At 47.7% G+C, this 16,453-nt stretch overlaps 1 protein-coding gene and 1 long non-coding RNA gene across 2 annotated transcripts in view; one reads left to right on the forward strand and one right to left on the reverse strand.

Annotated features, from left to right (window-relative positions):
• The window catches only part of LOC139174627 (uncharacterized), a 40,251-nt gene extending 39,587 nt beyond the window's left edge, over positions 1-664 (reverse strand). The window contains exon 1 of the long non-coding RNA XR_011560404.1: positions 510-664. This is a non-coding gene — a long non-coding RNA (uncharacterized lncRNA). The remainder of the gene's footprint in view (positions 1-509) is intronic.
• A 114-nt stretch (positions 665-778) lies between these two features.
• SLC20A1 (solute carrier family 20 member 1) lies at positions 779-9,180 on the forward strand. Its single transcript, XM_070765091.1, has 10 exons — positions 779-1,466; positions 1,559-1,699; positions 2,307-2,392; positions 3,807-3,903; positions 5,225-5,344; positions 6,064-6,303; positions 6,560-7,121; positions 7,300-7,485; positions 7,651-7,735; positions 8,198-9,180. The coding sequence occupies exons 1-10, from the start codon at positions 1,091-1,093 to the stop codon at positions 8,357-8,359; spliced, it is 2,055 nt and encodes a 684-aa protein (XP_070621192.1). The 5' UTR covers positions 779-1,090; the 3' UTR covers positions 8,360-9,180.
• Positions 9,181-16,453: the final 7,273 nt, after the last annotated feature.

A 16,453-nucleotide genomic window follows, 5' to 3' on the forward strand; every position in this document is an offset into this window, starting at 1 on the left:
GCCCTGAGTTTCAGGAGAAGGGTGGCATAGAAATCTAATATATAAATAAATAACGAAAAAATGAAATAAAACCAGGCAAGATTTGGGCCAGGAGGAAGGTGGGTTCCCTTCTGAGGGTTTGGGGTGGTTTTTCTTCTTCTTTTGTTACAGGCCCACATCAAATGCACAATTTAAAGTACAGAAAGGCCAGACAAGGCCGAAGGTAGAACTGGAAAAAGCCAAAGGAGTCCTTGAGCCAATTGACCAGGCCACCCCTCTTCTCCCCCCCTCCCCCTTTGGCCAGCCACAGCTACGGGAAGAAACAGTGGCTCCACTTTGGAGAAAATAGGACGTGAAAATTATCGTGTTAACTTTTTACATTTAATTAAAAAAATTTTTTTAAAGATTTAATAAGTAAGACAAAATGAAAATAAAAAATGAAAATAATAAATAAATAAATAAATAAATAATTAAAATTAAAAAAAAATACTAATTTAAAAATTAAATTAAACATGGAAAACGATCAATACTTTTCGTGTGAGGCATTTGACCACCGACCGAGAGAGCAGCCAGCTCCGAGCAGTTTGGGCGGGCAGCGGAGGGAGGGGGCGCCGGCGGGGGCGGGGAAGAGCCGCAGCCAGGCAGGCCCCGCCCACGCGCCCTTCCGGCCGGCGCCTGCCCGCCCTCCCCCCCTTGTGCGCCTTTTCGTCCTCGCGACCAGCCGCAGACGGGGCGGGGCGCGGGGTGGTCACGTGGCCCCGCGGCCTATAAAAAGGGGCTCCCGCGCGCGCCAGAAGGAGCCGGCGAGTTGCTGAGGGAAAGGCGTGTGCGCGGGCGGGCGGAGGGAGAGAGAGAGGGAAGCGAGCGAGGTGCGCACGAGGCCGGCCGACGGAGGCGCGTCTGTCTGTCTTCCTTCGCCCGGAAAGGCATCCCGTCTTGTCCGCCCGTGTGTGAGGCGCGGCTTTTTCCCTCAGGCGCGGCGGCGGGTGGGCGCGGCGGCGGCGGCCATGGCGGGGCTTTTGCGGGGGCCTTTGAGGAGCCGGTCCGCCTCGCTTCTCTGATAGCGCCGGTCGGTCGGTCGGTCGGTCGAGCGAGGTCACCTGCGGGCCGCATGGCGTCGCCCGTCCCCACGGCGGGCCTGGCGGGCCTGGCGACGGAAGCGGCGGCCACAGCGACCACGGCGGCCACGGCGGGGTCGGGCCCGCTGGGCGCCTTCCTGTGGATGCTGCTGCTGGGCTTCCTCATCGCCTTCGTGCTGGCCTTCTCGGTGGGCGCCAACGACGTGGCCAACTCCTTCGGGACGGCGGTGGGCTCGGGCGTGGTGAGCCTGCGTCGGGCCTGCATCCTCGCCTCGGTCTTCGAGACGGCCGGCTCGGTGCTGCTGGGCGCCAAGGTCAGCGAGACCATCCAGAAGGGCCTCATCGACGTGAACCTCTACTCCGCCGCCCCGGAGCTGCTCATGGCCGGCTCGGTCAGCGCCATGTTCGGTGAGGGGGGCGCCGGGATGAGGGGGGTGGTCTCTGGGGGGGGGAGAGTCCTCGTGAATCCCCTAACCCCCCCCCTCCTCCCCCCCTCCCAGGCTCGGCCGTGTGGCAGCTGGCCGCCTCCTTCCTCCGCCTGCCCATCTCGGGCACCCACTGCATCGTCGGGGCCACCATCGGGTTCTCACTGGTGGCCAAAGGGCAGGAAGGGGTCCGGTGGTCGAAGCTGCTGGAAGTCGGTAAGCGGGAAGGGAGCCATGGATGGAAGCGGGGGCTTGGACGAGGGATCGGTAGGCAAGTGGGCTCTGCTATGACATGAGGACTTCAACTCCCAGGATTCCTGACCTAGCATGGATTGGTTCAGGAATTCTGGGAGTTAAAGTTCACCACTTGTAGAACAGCCTTAATTGAACTCAATCTGTATAGTCTGGAGGACAGAAGGGAAGGGGGGACATGATCGAAACATTTCAATATGATAAAGGCCTAAATAAGGTTCAGGAGAGGAAGTGTTTTTAATAGGAAAGTGAACCCAAGGACAAGGGCACAATCTGAGATCAGTTGGGGGAAAGATCAGAAGAAAATGAGAAAATGTTATTTGACTGAAAGGAGTAGATGCTTGGAACAAACTTCCAGCAGACATGGTTGGTCAATCCACAGGAACTGAAATTCAACATGCCTGGGATAAACATAGATCCACCCCAAGACAAAATACAGGAAATAATATAAGGGCAGAGAAGATGGACCAGGAGGTCTTTTTCTGCTGTCAATCTTCTGTTTCTATGAGTCAACTTTGCCTGCCCTAAATGCCCCCCTCCCTTTTTTTTCCTCCTTCCTCCCTCCCTCCAGTCTTGTCCTGGTTCATCTCCCCGCTTCTTTCGGGCATCATGTCGGCAGTGCTCTTCTTCCTGGTCAGGCTGTTTATCCTCAACAAGGTAGGTCGGATGCCAACCGAAGGACCGGCCGGGAGCTCCCTGCCTGCCCAGGGCAGATAAGACCTAATCGTGGGCATCAGCGGCCAAAAGGCCACATGGGCTGCTATCTGGAGCCGGTTGCAGGCCTGGCAGGGTTTTCACCAGGGGAAGAGAAAGGTTTTATTTAAGCACCGAAGGCTTTACAGGCAAAGTGGCCTGCGCGTGGGGGGCGAGGGAGAAGTCTGTCTACCTGGGAGTCTTGGAGAGGGGAAAGAAGATGCTGGAAAGAAGATGCTGTTCTCTGGCTAGAAATGCCAGAGTCTCTTCTCAACCTCTGGGTTCTGCCAGGTGGTCTCTGTTTTGTAAAAGTTTGGTGGGCAAGAAGAGGCTAATATGCAGTGAGAGGCATCTCTGGGTTGAGAAAAGTGCCTCCCTCTTTATTACAACAGAAGTTAAACAAGCATACGGGGCAGTGAAGAATTTAAACTTTAAATAAAACATTTCCTCACTGCTTTGTGTACTTGTTTGACTGATACGGCAGCAATGTGTGGTTTTCATGTATTAGGTTGTAAATGTAGAGTTTTGCAGTTGGGAGTTCTCTTCAAGCGCTCAGACCAATAGTGGAAATTCTTCTTGAATACAGGCAGTCCTCAACTTACAACCCCCCAGTTCAGCCCAAATGTTCTGTCGCTAAGCGAGACATTTGTCAAGTGGATTTTGCTCCATTTTGTGTCCCCTTTTCACCACAGTTGCCAAGTGAATCATTGCTGGTTTTAATTTGGTTTCTCCATTGATTTGTCAAGATCATAAAAGATGGTCAGAAGAACCATATACTAATGAGGGTTCTTCTGACCACCTTGTCAAACTTTGTCTGAATATTGATCACATGATTATGGAAATGCTACAACAGTAGTAAATGAAAAACACATGTCAGGTTTTTTTCAAAGACATCACTTTGAATGTTCACTGTTGTGAGTCAAGGGAAACTTTAGAATATTCTGTGCCAGAGTTAATGTGGATAGCACATCATGGTCGCTATGTGGCTCCTCTTTACAACTAACCCTTTGAAGCTTTCCTGGAAGCAGATCTCGGAGGAGGAATTATCTTCCCCCAACTGGTTTTTAGATGGTCTTCTGAGAAGACCACCAAAAAGTGGGATGAGAGAGGCTGAAATAGCTGCAGAATCCTCACATTTTCCATAGCAATTGCAAAACTATGAACCTTATATAGCTCTGAAATTGGCCAATTTATAGCTTTTTCTCTGCCCAGAAGATTCAAAGATTAAATGTTTCTTTTTTCTGTCCTGTGGGTGGCAAGATCAGTGTTGGCCCTTTAAAATGTGTCGTGTGTTTGCCCTGTATTTAGGGAAGTAAAAATTCTGGATGATGTTACTTTATAGTAATGCCTGTCATATTTTATTTTGTTTCATTGGTAGGAAGATCCTGTTCCGAACGGATTACGTGCATTGCCCGTTTTCTATGCCTGCACAATCGGGGTCAACCTCTTCTCAGTTCTGTACAGTGGGGCACCCTGTAAGTGAAGCTTTAAATATTTGGGGTTTAATTTTATAACCCTTTATAAGCTTCTTAATCAAACACAGAGTTTTACCCCTTTTGCTTTACAGGACCGAACTCTTCTAGAAGGCAACTGGTCTGGGCCATTACAGAAAGCTGCAGGCTAGCATACAGGCGCTGAGTCCAACCATAGATAGTTACCCTGTCCGGGAGGCCTGTTCACTCTGTAATTACTAGAGTCCTTTCTTAAATCCTCACAGGAGCCACTAGGCCCAACTTGCGGATGATGGTGTTCCACAAACCCCCCCACCCCACCCCAAATGGCCTGCAGACTGACCTGACCTCTCCCTTTCCTCCTCATGCTGTCTTCTGCTGAAACTCAGGATTCTTCTAGCTGCTGCTGAGCCAGGACCGTTTCCACGTCCTTCTAATCAAATCCCTACCACCAGCTAGGAGGCTCTGGGGTGGATTTCTCACTCTGGATTCCCATGCCTTGACCTATTAGACCCTCAGAGAATTTTTCCTGCCTCCCCCTTGTCCAAGACACGTGCTGTGGCAACAAATGTGTGGAAGAGGAATGTCGTACTTCTGTGCTGCAACCTTCTGAATCGCTTGAAATAATGAACTGGGTTTTGGTGGGAGAAGGAAGCTGCATTTAGCATTTTGTTCTATAAGCCAGGGAGGTGTCATATAATTACCAAGGGCATCTCTACTGGAATGCAGCCTGGTGCAACGGGTCTAAACTACTGCAGGTAGTTGAATGAACTTTTAAGTGCCTGGAACTGCCCTGTGCTCTTTGGTGCTTATAGTGTGTGTGTGTAATTTGTGGAAGTGGATCAGCCAAGATCTCTTGGTTCCTTTTCCCAGGCATTGTCATTTCTAGGAGATGCCGCAGTTTTACTTATTCCTTAACAACTGGATTCACCAGTTAGGCTGGGCAAAAATGGGGCTGGGTCTATTCTAGTTCAATATGTTGTGGAAACTAGTTAATTCAGTGAACCAGGATGGCACGTAAAGCAAAGCTGCTTATTGGGCTGGCTTGTAGGATGAACTGTGGCCATAGTATTAACTTATTGGGCTTAGCAGGCTAGTCCACAGTGAGGGACACCAAATGGCTGATACGCATCGTCATACATGACTTAACCATTTTGGTGTGATGGTTATGCAAAAGTGTCACCTTCCAGCCACTCAGTCTCGCATGCAAAAGAGGACTGCATTGTCCTTGCCGTTGTGAGCCCGTGAGAGTCGACCTTCATTGCTTTGCTGAGGAGTTGTTTTTGTCTTCTGGGAAGAGGCCCTGGACGCTCTGTTTCAAGATGTGTGTTATTTTATTTCCTAGTGCTGGGCTTTCGCGAAGTTTATCCCTGGATCATCTTCCTTATTTCTTTGGGGAGTGCTGTTTTGTGCGCTCTCTTCGTCTGGTTTTTTATCTGTCCAAGAATGAAGAAGAAAATTGAACGTAAGTAGATGAAATGTAATTGAATGTAATCAAAGGCGATTGCACTGCGTAGTTGAGCCTTTAGAGGTTATGCTTTTAGGTCAGCCGGTCCCAACCTTTTTGAAACTAGGGACTGGTTTTGTGGGAGGGGAATGGTGTTGAACGCTATCTAAATGCAAGCACACGCAGATAAAGCTTAATTCACGCAAACCAGTTCCTAACAGGCCCCGGACTGCAGGGTTGGGGGGGGGTGTTTAATCTAGTTGAACAGTTGAATTTAAATGTCAACTGAATTTGAAGGAAACGGTGTCTTTCCCGTGTGAAATCTTGGCTTTCCTAGAGTCATGCACAGTGTGTTTCTAGCTCTGGCAAGCGATTTCCTTTTTCTGGTTCCAACCTATTCCTTCAGAGTGAGTTTCCTTTTGGGTCCTGTTCCAATTCAGAGGCTTGGCAGTACAGAATGCATGTTATTTCCCTCGTTCTAAATTATTAGGCATTCTGCAGGCCACGTGCTGCCCATAGCTGGCACAAATAAGAGGATACGTAAAAGTATTGCATGCAACTTTATGGCAGGAAGGAGGAGTTAATGTGTAGTTGCCAAGTATTGTGGAGCGTGGATTTTCACACCCCTTGTTGTGATTTGCAGATCTTTGCTATTCGGTTAAACTTGGATATGGGCCTTGGAATAAGTTGGGGAGCGGGATGGTTTCCTCAGTTACATGTCTTGCTTATTCCTGCAGGAGAGAGGAAGTTCAGCCCTTCCGAGAGTCCGTTGATGAGGAAGAAGGACAGCTTGAAAGAGCAGGATGAAATGAAGGCCACAGAGAACCTCATGGCTGAGGACGAGGATGGGAGCAGCCCGGTGACTGGGCCTCACAAAGCAGCCCTGGAGGAGAGGGCTGTCTGCTTCAACTTGGGAGACTTGGAGGAGATGCCAGAACGGGAGAAGGTTGAGATGAAGGAAACCATCATCGGCAGTGGTGAGTACAGGTGACTCGTTTATAGGTTCGGGTGGGGGTCTGCTAATTATTTGGAGCAGGGGTCTCCAACCTTGGTCGTTTTAAACCTGGAGGACTTCAACTCCCAGAATCCCTTAGTCAGGTGCCTGGGAGTTGAGGTCTTCCAGGCTGAAAGTGGCCAAGGTTGGAGACCCCTGATTCGGAGAGCAAGCGCTTTGCAGTTGAGTGGCAGCTTCTGTCTGGCGTTGAGGGCCAATTGCCTCCTTCGTGCCTGCAGGAGCCATGCAGCTTTCCAATGGGAGCCTTGCTCAGTTGAACCAAGTGGTGAGCAACCACATCAGCTCCAGCGGACATTACCACACCGTCCACAAAGATTCCGGCCTCTACAAGGACCTCCTTCACAAGCTTCACCTGGCCAAAGTGGGAGACTGCATGGGCGACTCCGGAGACAAGCCCTTGCGGCGCAACAACAGCTACACCTCCTACACCATGGCCATCTGCGGCATGCCCCTGGATTCCTTCCGGCCCAGGGAGACGGAATCAAAGGGGGCGGCGGCGGCGGAGGAGATCGAGAAGCTGACGTGGCCCGCCATGGATTCCAGGAAGAGGATCCGCATGGACAGCTACACCAGCTACTGTAACGCTGTGGCCGACGCCCACCCCGCCGACGTGGACCTGCAGAAGGCGGAGGTGGGCGGGGCTGCCAACCGGAAGGACAGCGACTGCTCCCTGGACGAGTGGCACGACCAGGACAAGCCGGAAGTGTCACTGCTCTTCCAGTTCCTGCAGATCCTGACCGCCTGCTTTGGCTCCTTCGCTCACGGAGGGAACGACGTCAGGTCAGTCTGGTTGACCTGAAATAATTAATTCTTGTTAACTTTATACGCAAGAATTAGCCACTCCTGCTGTCCGTTTATTGAGATAAAAGATTCTCTAGGCTGGGGGCAGGGGATTCTTTTTTCTCCATTTTGCTACTTTAGGGGGGTGGTCGACTGACGCGTTTTCCCCTTTTGGCAGCAATGCGATTGGTCCTCTGATTGCCCTGTACCTGGTCTACCAAACGGGTAATGTGTCTTCCGGGGCAGCCACTCCTATTTGGCTTTTACTCTATGGAGGTGTTGGGATCTGCACTGGCTTGTGGATCTGGGGAAGAAGAGTCATCCAGACCATGGGCAAGGACCTGACGCCCATCACGCCGTCCAGGTAGGAGTTGTCCAGGCAGGGTAGCGCCACAGCCGGGGAAGCGAGCGGCTTGGCCCAGGATGGGACTGCGTGGGGGTGTGTGAGGGCTTCACGAGCCTTTTGGAGCCTCCCCGTGGAGTTATCTCGGCCCTTGTCTGATATTGGTGGCAATTTTATCTTCCGCAGTGGCTTCAGCATTGAGCTGGCGTCTGCTTTGACGGTGGTCATTGCTTCCAATGTGGGCTTGCCTATCAGCACGACTCACTGCAAAGTAAGTAAAACTGGACGTCCGTAAAATGAATATGACACACGATTGGTGGCCGCCCTCTTGTTAAGGCCCGTGATTCTTCTCTGCTCTCCACTGACTTTTGTATATTTCTCTAGAAAGCTGGGAAGCTTAGCTCCGGTTTCGTTCTAATACTTGGCTTGAAGAAGAATTAATTCTTGATTATGCAAGACAACTGCCCACCAATTATATTGATCACCATTTGCCTTTCTATTAGACCAAAATTCCTGTCGTCCATGTGACATATTGTGACCTCCCCCCCCCTTTGTCGGCCATGAATTTGATACCCCAGTATTAGACTATTTCCTTTGGCCTTCATTGCAAAGGCTGCACAAGATTTGAGTACAACAAAAATATGTGTGAGAACTGCTATGAAGGGCATTTACTTTCAGCTGGTCACCAACGGCCACTTTTGTTAACTTCTGTGCTTTTGTCTCTTCTGCCCAGGTTGGGTCAGTGGTGTCTGTCGGCTGGCTGCGCTCAAAGAAGGCTGTTGACTGGCGCCTGTTCCGCAATATCTTCATGGCCTGGTTCGTGACTGTCCCCATTTCTGGAATCCTCAGTGCAGCCATCATGGCCCTGTTCAAGTACCCCATCCTGGGAGTGTGAAACAGATGTGCTGAGAGACTGACTGGTAGCTCTGGCGCACAAGCCCCGGCCCTCATCCTCTTGCCAAGCGGCCCAAACAGTGTTAAGGTGGCGCCACCAACTGCAAACGGGGCAGAGAGTGTATTCTTTGTGCCGTATCTGCTTCTTTGCCCAACCTCTTTCTTGGAACTAGGAAGTGCTAGGTCTACAAATCATTGTGTCTATATTTCTAAACTTTTTTTTTTTTAAATCTGGCTTTAAGTTCATATTTAATGTTGTCAGAGACATCGTTCTTCTTTTTGCAAGCTAAACAAACTTTAGTGAGCACAAGGAGGAGAATGTTAGCTAGAAAATCGGTGGCAAGTGCCACTTTTATAAATAAAATCTTTTTGAATAAAAAAACAACAGGCTGTCTGGGAGAAATGTATGGGTGGGACAATGATGACTTACAATAGTTGTGTTCTTGATGTGCTTGCAGTAGCAGTACACAGAGTAGTTGGAGATTACAAAAACAACCGAATTAGTTAAAATCTGTATAGAATTAGAACGGCCTGTTACAAAGCAGAGAGGTTTGGCTTTAATAAGCCTGCCTTTTCCTTGTCTGAAAGTTGGAAGGTTCTTGTTTTGGGGAAGAAATAATTTCTAAAGTCCTTTGCTGAGTGTGTGTGTGAGAGAGTGAGAGAAAATATCTTATTTAATACTTTTTTGGTACCTGGAATAATTCTTGGAACATTCAGATGAATAAATATTTAACGAATTTTGCAGGAACTGTGTTGAAAAGTTCTGTATTATATATCTTGTACAGTTCTAAGAATGGAATTAAATATTTCTGCCTGTTAAAAGTCTTTGGGATTTTCATTTAACGTGCAGGGTAGTTGTTGCCTAATTCTTCAAAAACTCTAATACTGAATTCAGATGGAATTGCCAGGGTGGATTTGATTGAAGGAAAAAATTAAACTGGAGAGGCTGAAGCCAGTTTCCCGCCACCTGTTGCTCCTTAATCCACAACTTCATATTTTTTCAAAAGCCTGACCGATGTCTTGGAACTTAAGGAATAGTTTGGCTGCGCTTAAAAGATGCAAGCACAACGAGAGACCTGTTGCTGGCTGATCTGGTGTTGGGGAATGCTTCTACCTTCATAGGTCGAGTCCACGGATCTGGGCACAGACCCTTCAGAGCTGGGCTCACAAACATTAGGCGTGTGCACCATCTGCTCACACAAATGGAGCTTTGCAAGCACAAGAGCCCATTGCTTGTGCAAATGGAGCTGCTCACACACAACTATTGCCAGTCCACAAAGCTGGAAAGGCTGGGGACCCACCAGTATAATGGTTACAAATGGTATAAATTTCAGGTTTGGTCCTTAGCCAAGTGACTGCATGGTTTCTGCCAGTCACATCCTTTAAGCCCAACTTGCCTTACAGCGTTGTGGGTAGAATTTAGAGGAGGAAGGAGGGGGTATTGGATATGTTTGCCACCCTGAAGGCAGGCGGCGGGGTTTTAAAAATTAAAAAATACCCCAACAACACGGAAATATGGGGAAATTTCAAAATGCTTTGGCCTGGACACCCTGCCTTCCTCATGCATTGAGGAAAATAATTTGTCTGTGGCAAAAGTATGTGAACCTTTGCTTCCAGTAGCAAAATTGCCCCTCTGTGCAACAACTGCCACCATCCTCCGTTCCATGACTTCTTTCGCAAGCAGATTTGGTCATGACCGTTAGTGGGACTTACTGCACACGCACACACACACATGGCGCAGAAGGGGGAAATCGCCACAGCTGTGTTTGATTGCCACCTGCGTATTTGTTCAGGACCAGATGCAAAACTGTTGTGAAATGTTTGGTCACCTGATTCAGTCGTGGTCAGAAGCCTTTGTGACCAGAGGTGGTACTATACAAGGAGTCCTTCACTTATTCAGTGACCAAAGTTAAGGCACTGAAAAATGAGGTGGCGCCCTGGTTCACACTTGAGATCAAAATTTAAAAGCCTGGTAACCGGCATGTACTTCTTGGTTGTGGTGTCCCCTTTTTATGACCTGGTGGGCAGAGTCAATAGGGAAGATTCACTTCACTGTTGTGGCAAGGCAGGTCGTACACTGGACTGGAATTGTCTCGCTTAGCAACAGAAGGGCTGAAATGGGGTCATAAGTCAAAGTCTACCTGTGGAAGCTTTTAAAGTATGAAGTTCTCAGGAGCCCCTAAGTGCTTCACTTGTACATAATTTTCACATGTGCACGCGATGTTCATTTGCTGCTGGTGCAAATGGAGCTGTGCGTTCCCCCTCGCTTGCACGGACCCATTCCACCACCACCACCCTTGGCCCCATCAGTCTGTAAAGCTGGAAACGTTGGGGGCCACTGGTCTCTCTCTTTCTCCCAGGATTCTCTGAAGCTGCAGCACAATTTTACTGAGAAAGGGAAGATTGGAGGAAAATTGAATCCAGTGTTTCCCTCCCAGACTAACTGGCCAGGTTCACACTCACAAAAATCTAGTTTTTGCTCAGAAGTCACAGAAACAAATACTTCCAAGACAGTCAGGCAATATAGCAGGACATCACCAAAGCAATTTTACACTTAGAATATTATCTTCACAGGAGCTAGATATTCCAGGGTCCTTTGAAACCCAGAATTGTTGACTGACTTATTTAAACAATGACGTTTTATGATGCTTATCGCAATGGTGTAAGCCTTGACATAGACTCTTTCCTGGACTCGGATGCACGGTTTTTGGCAGGTCACAAAACTTTCTGGGTGCACTAGTACAGAATTGTCAGCAGCAACGAGAGTGATGTTCACAAAAGACTTTTATAAAAATGTTTTTCCAAAAAGTGGGCAATCTGGTCTTAAATGTAAATTAAGAAACAAATTGAACCATCAAAAATCAAGAGTTGATGAAACTCCTTTTTCCAGGTATCCTGATTTATTAAATATTTTGATATTTCTCATTGGGTCGGCCTAATTAATTAATAGTCAGAAGTGATAGTTGTCTAATTTGGACAAAACCCTGGCTGACACAATTTGGAGGTCAGAGTCTGCCAATTGCAGTGTATTGTGTCGGCTTTTCCCTAGGTAGAGCTGTGTGTGTGTAGTGGTTGACAAAGATGAGGGGAAGACACATAACTACGCTGTAAATCTGAAAAGCAAATATTGCATATGGAATAAATTGTGATGACCTTCTGTTTTTTGGAAATCTTCAGCAAGGACAACAAAAGATATACAAATCCTGACAGATTGCAGAAAAGAGCCCCGGAATTTCAATACTGTCTCCGTCAACAGGTTTAGGAATTAAGTTTCTGGATCAGAATAACCCCTGGGCTGTAACTCCTGAATTGGCTGCTGGGGAAGATGTGCCCAGCCGTGGCGGCAATAAATAATGGTGAGCTAACAGCTCTGCCGGAGCCTTTGCATAGGAATTGGGAGCAATGGTCAAGCAACGTTAGATCGAAAGGATCAATACATCCCGCAACTCTTCCTCTCCCGCTTCTGACCTAGAACACTGGAATGGGATGTTCTTTTTTCATCTATTCCATGAACAGGACATCCCATGCTTCTCTCACCTCCACCCATGGTCCTCTCTCGTGCTTTTGGGTTCCCTTTGGGCTAGCAATATTGATTAGCCATTAAGTTTGGAAGAGTAAAAAGGAAATCATCCCGTCAAAGAACCTGGTCTGGCTGCCAAGGTTCACTCCGAAGGGAAGGTGTCTGAATGGATCACTGACGAGTGGGGAAATGTAGATAACTGGGAGTTTATTTTCACTACTATTTTAAATGCACAATACATAACAAATAGAATACAGGAGTCTCCAAGCTTGGCCACTTTAAGCCTGGAGGACTTCAATTCCTATAATAATAATTATTATTATTATTATTTATTAGATTTGTATGCCGCCCCTCTCCGTAGACTCGGGGTGGCTCACAGCAACAATAGAAACAATATATTACAAATCTAATAATTTAAAAAATCATTTAAAAAAACCCTTATTAAAAAACAAAACATACACACAAACATACCATGCATAACTTGCATAGGCCTGTGGGGAAAGGAATATCTCAATTCCCCCATGCCTGACGACAGAGGTGGGATAATTCCCCAGCCAGCTTTGCCAATTCTGGGAGTTGAAGTCTGCCAGGCTTAAAAATTGTGGCCAAGGTTGGAGATCCCTGATTATAGAATATATTTAGAAGATTTTCTGTATTTCTATTAAATAAAATAATGTTGAATAGTCATACATGAGATATGCCCATGTTTCTCCAGCCCTCTGTGTGCTGCACTGGCTGCCGATTGGTCTCTGAGCGCAATTCAAAGTGTTGCTCCAGGGACTTTGCTGGAAACTCAGGCGAGGGACCTAGCGCTTCTTGCTCTCTAAGCCCACCAGAAATGACTGGATTGGATTAGGTGCAATCAAGTCATTAGGGACCACAAAGATAGATTTGTCTCCAGGAGGAACCATCACTAACCTGGTCTTTGAGGTCTCGCAATGATGCACTCATTGATTCGAGTTTCGAGTTTAATCAGATTTGTATGCCGCCCCTCTCCGCAGACTCGGGGCGGCTCACAGCAACACAATACAATGTAAAACAAATCTAATATTTAAGTTAATTAAAAAACATCACAAATTAAAACCACTCATACATACTAGCGTGCCATGCATAAATTTTTGTAAGCCTAGGGAGAGGGAACATGTCAATTCCCCCATGCCTGACGACAGAGGTGGGTTTTAAGGAGCTTACGAAAGGCTAGGAGGGTGGGGGCAACTCTGATATCCGGGGGGAGTTGGTTCCAAAGGGTTGGGGCCGCCACAGAGAAGGCTCTTCCCCTGGGTCCCGCCAGACAACATTGTTTAGTTGACGGGACCCGGAGAAAGCCAACTGTGGGACCTAACTGGTCGCTGGGATTCGTGCGGCAGAAGGCGGTCCCGAAGATATTCTGGTCCAGTGCCATGAAGGGCTTTATAGGTCATAACCAACACTTTGAATTGTGACCGGAAACTGATCGGCAACCAATGCAGACTGCGGAGTGTTGGTGTGACATGGGCATATTTAGGAAAGCCCATGATAGCTCTCGCAGCTGCATTCTGCACGATCTGAAGTTTCCGAACACTTTTCAAAGGTAGCCCCATGTAGAGAGCCACCGTCACAAGTCCATCTCCTTGCTGCTGGTTCTCCTCTGGACAACTGGCTTTGGTCAGTTCTCAGGGTAGCGCATGACTATGGCAAAGACAAAGATATGCCAGCCATTTACACAAATGGATTTTGATCACGTGACCATGAGGATATATCCCAGCGGCCGGTCAGGTGCCACAGAGCCGGCCTTCTCCAGGTCTCGTCAGCTAGACAATGTCTGGCGGGACCTAGGGGAAGAGCCTTCTCTGTGGCGGCCCTGGCCCTCTGGAATCAATTCCCTCCAGAGATTCACACTGTTCCCAACCTCCCCACCTTCTGCAATAATTTAAAGACCTATCTCTGCTGGCAGGCTTGGGGCCACTAATTCCATCATCTTTCTCCAGCTGGGGAATGAATGCATAGGTTTGACTGGTGGAATATGTGTGGGTGATGGTTTTTTTAAGAAATGGAGGTTGATATGTATTCACTTTTGTTGTGAGCTACCCTGAATCTGAGGAATAGGGCGGCACAGAAATCAAACAAGAAAGAAAGAAAGAAAGAAAGAAAGAAAGAAAGAAAGAAAGAAAGAAAGAAAGAAAGAAAGAAAGAAAGAAACATGTAAAAAAATGTTCACGTTCCCAAAACCATTTTTTTTGTCAATACTGTTGTAACTTTGGTCACTGAGCAAACTCTTGTAAGTTGCGGACTATCTGTAATGCGGCAGCTGTCTGTCCACTCTTTGTCCAGGGGTCAGGACCCTTGTGCCAAAGCATGCCCACCCTGAGTTCATAAAGGAAGTTGGCAAGGCAAAGCAATATGAACGTCTGCAAAACGCCAAAACTTCTGCAGAATTTTGTTATAACAATAATATTAGCCGTTATTGTCATTGTACATCATGTATGCAATGAAATTGGTTTCGCTTCTGCATCTCTGCATGGCATTGCTTTGCCCAGAAGAAAGGACGGACATTGTTAGTTTTGTGCACCTTTCAACAGCATTCCAGAGGCAAAACCTCTCCATCCTTCATGCCCTTGTGTGATTGTTCTCGGTGCTACCTGACACTGGCAAGATGGACAGCTGTTTTCCAGCTTGGTCACTTACATCCCTCTGATGAGTGAACCCTCTGAGAGATGCCTATGAGAGCAGGTAGCCAAGGAGAGAGATCCTGTGCAGAGGGATCCCTCTGCAGGTGGAAGGGAGTCTGTTCCATTATTGGAAGCTACGTCTCGGCCAAACAGCTGTGAGTGAGCTGAAGAGAGCTGCGATCCTCCAACATTTGATTCAAGTCAGGAAGGAGAATTTTTCCAAAGAACAAACTAGTATCTAGGTAACATTTACTACAAAGGAATAGGAAAAGGTTAAGGTTAATTTATCATTAAGCTTAAAGTTTAAAAAGTTTAGTTAAAAGTTGAATTTTTGAATGTATTTTTGCCCTTATACAAATTCAAACTGAGAGTTTATTTTTTAAAAAATTATGACTTCCAGTTTTAGATCCAGATGATAAAGCATCTTAAAATAATTTCTTCTCCTGTTCAGAATAAATTTCACGTTCTTTCAACTCTCTTTCAACTACATGCAAACTGTCCACTTGACCATGTCTTTACTTCATCTTTGACTTCTGCAAATGTCCCAAGTTAAGAATTGAATTGAATATTTTATTTGGCCAAGTGTGATTAGACCCAGAAGGAATTTGTCTCCGGTTGAAGCAGCTCAGTGGACATGCAAAACAGCAGAATCATGATAGCCATAATAATGCCAATAAGATGGGATAGTAAAGGATGGTACAGGGAGTTCTCAAGTGACAAGAGTTCATTTAGTGACCTTTCAAAGTTACAATGGCACCAAAAAATTGACTCCTGACTTTTTCAGTTAATGATTTTTGCAGTGTCCCTGTGATCAAGATTCATATTTACGACCGTTGCAATGTCCCCAAGTCACGTGATCAACGGGGAAGGAGGATTCACTTAACAACCGAGTTCCTAACTTAGCAGCTGCAAGTGATTCACTTAATAGCTGAGGCAAGAAAGGTCACAATGTTGGGCTCAATTGTGGTTGTAAATGGAGGACTTACCTGCAGTGATACTACAGACATACAACGTGGATTCAGAATGGCTCAGAATGCAGCTGCGTAAGCCGTTGTGGATATGCCCAGGTACACCCACATCACACCAACACTCCTGGAGCAGCCCAGGCTCCCAATCGCTTTCCAGGTGCAATTTAAGGTGTTGGTTATCAAAGCCCTTCATGGCTTAGAGCCTGACTATTTACGGGACCATCTTCTGCGGTGTACTTCCCAGTGACCGATTGGGACCCACAGAGTTTGCCTCCTCAGGGTCCCGTCGGCCAGACAATGTTGGTTGGAGGGTCTGTGTGAAGGGCCTTCTCTGTGGCAGCCCCGACTCTCTGGAACAAACTGCCCCTGGAGGTCCCTACCATCCCCACCTTCCTATTCTTCTGGAAAGCTGTGAAAACCTGGCTTTGCCGACAGGCCTGGGGCCGTTGGGCAAAACCTCCTAGCTCCCCCCAAGGAAGAATGGATTATTTATTCTTAAGGGTTTTGATTGTTTTTGTATTGTTTTTAATTGTTGTACCCCACCCAAGGTCTGGAAGGGGCTGGGCAGCTTATAAATCAAATCAAATCAATCAATTTACTGAGACATAAACCATGTGTGAGGATTAGGTGGGCAGCAGAGTGGTGGCCTGAGGGGGGGAAGAAGCCCCTGACTCTAATTATCCCATTAATTAATGTAAAGCCCGGAACAGCAAAATGAGGGGGAGGAATGGGAAGAGTTGACCTGAGGCGATTGCAGCTCTTCCCTCAGGCCGCTTTCTGTGTCGGCTGAGGCCGGGACTGCCGGGCGGAGGGGTCCCTTCCTCGGGGCCGCCGCCTTCCCGCCGCGCTCGGCTCTGGAGACTCGGGGGAGACGCGCACTCCTGAGGCGTCGCCGTCGAGGCCCGCCTAGATGGCCGCCCGGCCGGCGGGGTTAAGCCGAGGCCGAGGCCGTCGGGGCG

Source organism: Erythrolamprus reginae, chromosome 12 (genome assembly GCF_031021105.1).
Source record: "Erythrolamprus reginae isolate rEryReg1 chromosome 12, rEryReg1.hap1, whole genome shotgun sequence".
Lineage (NCBI taxonomy): Eukaryota > Metazoa > Chordata > Lepidosauria > Squamata > Dipsadidae > Erythrolamprus > Erythrolamprus reginae.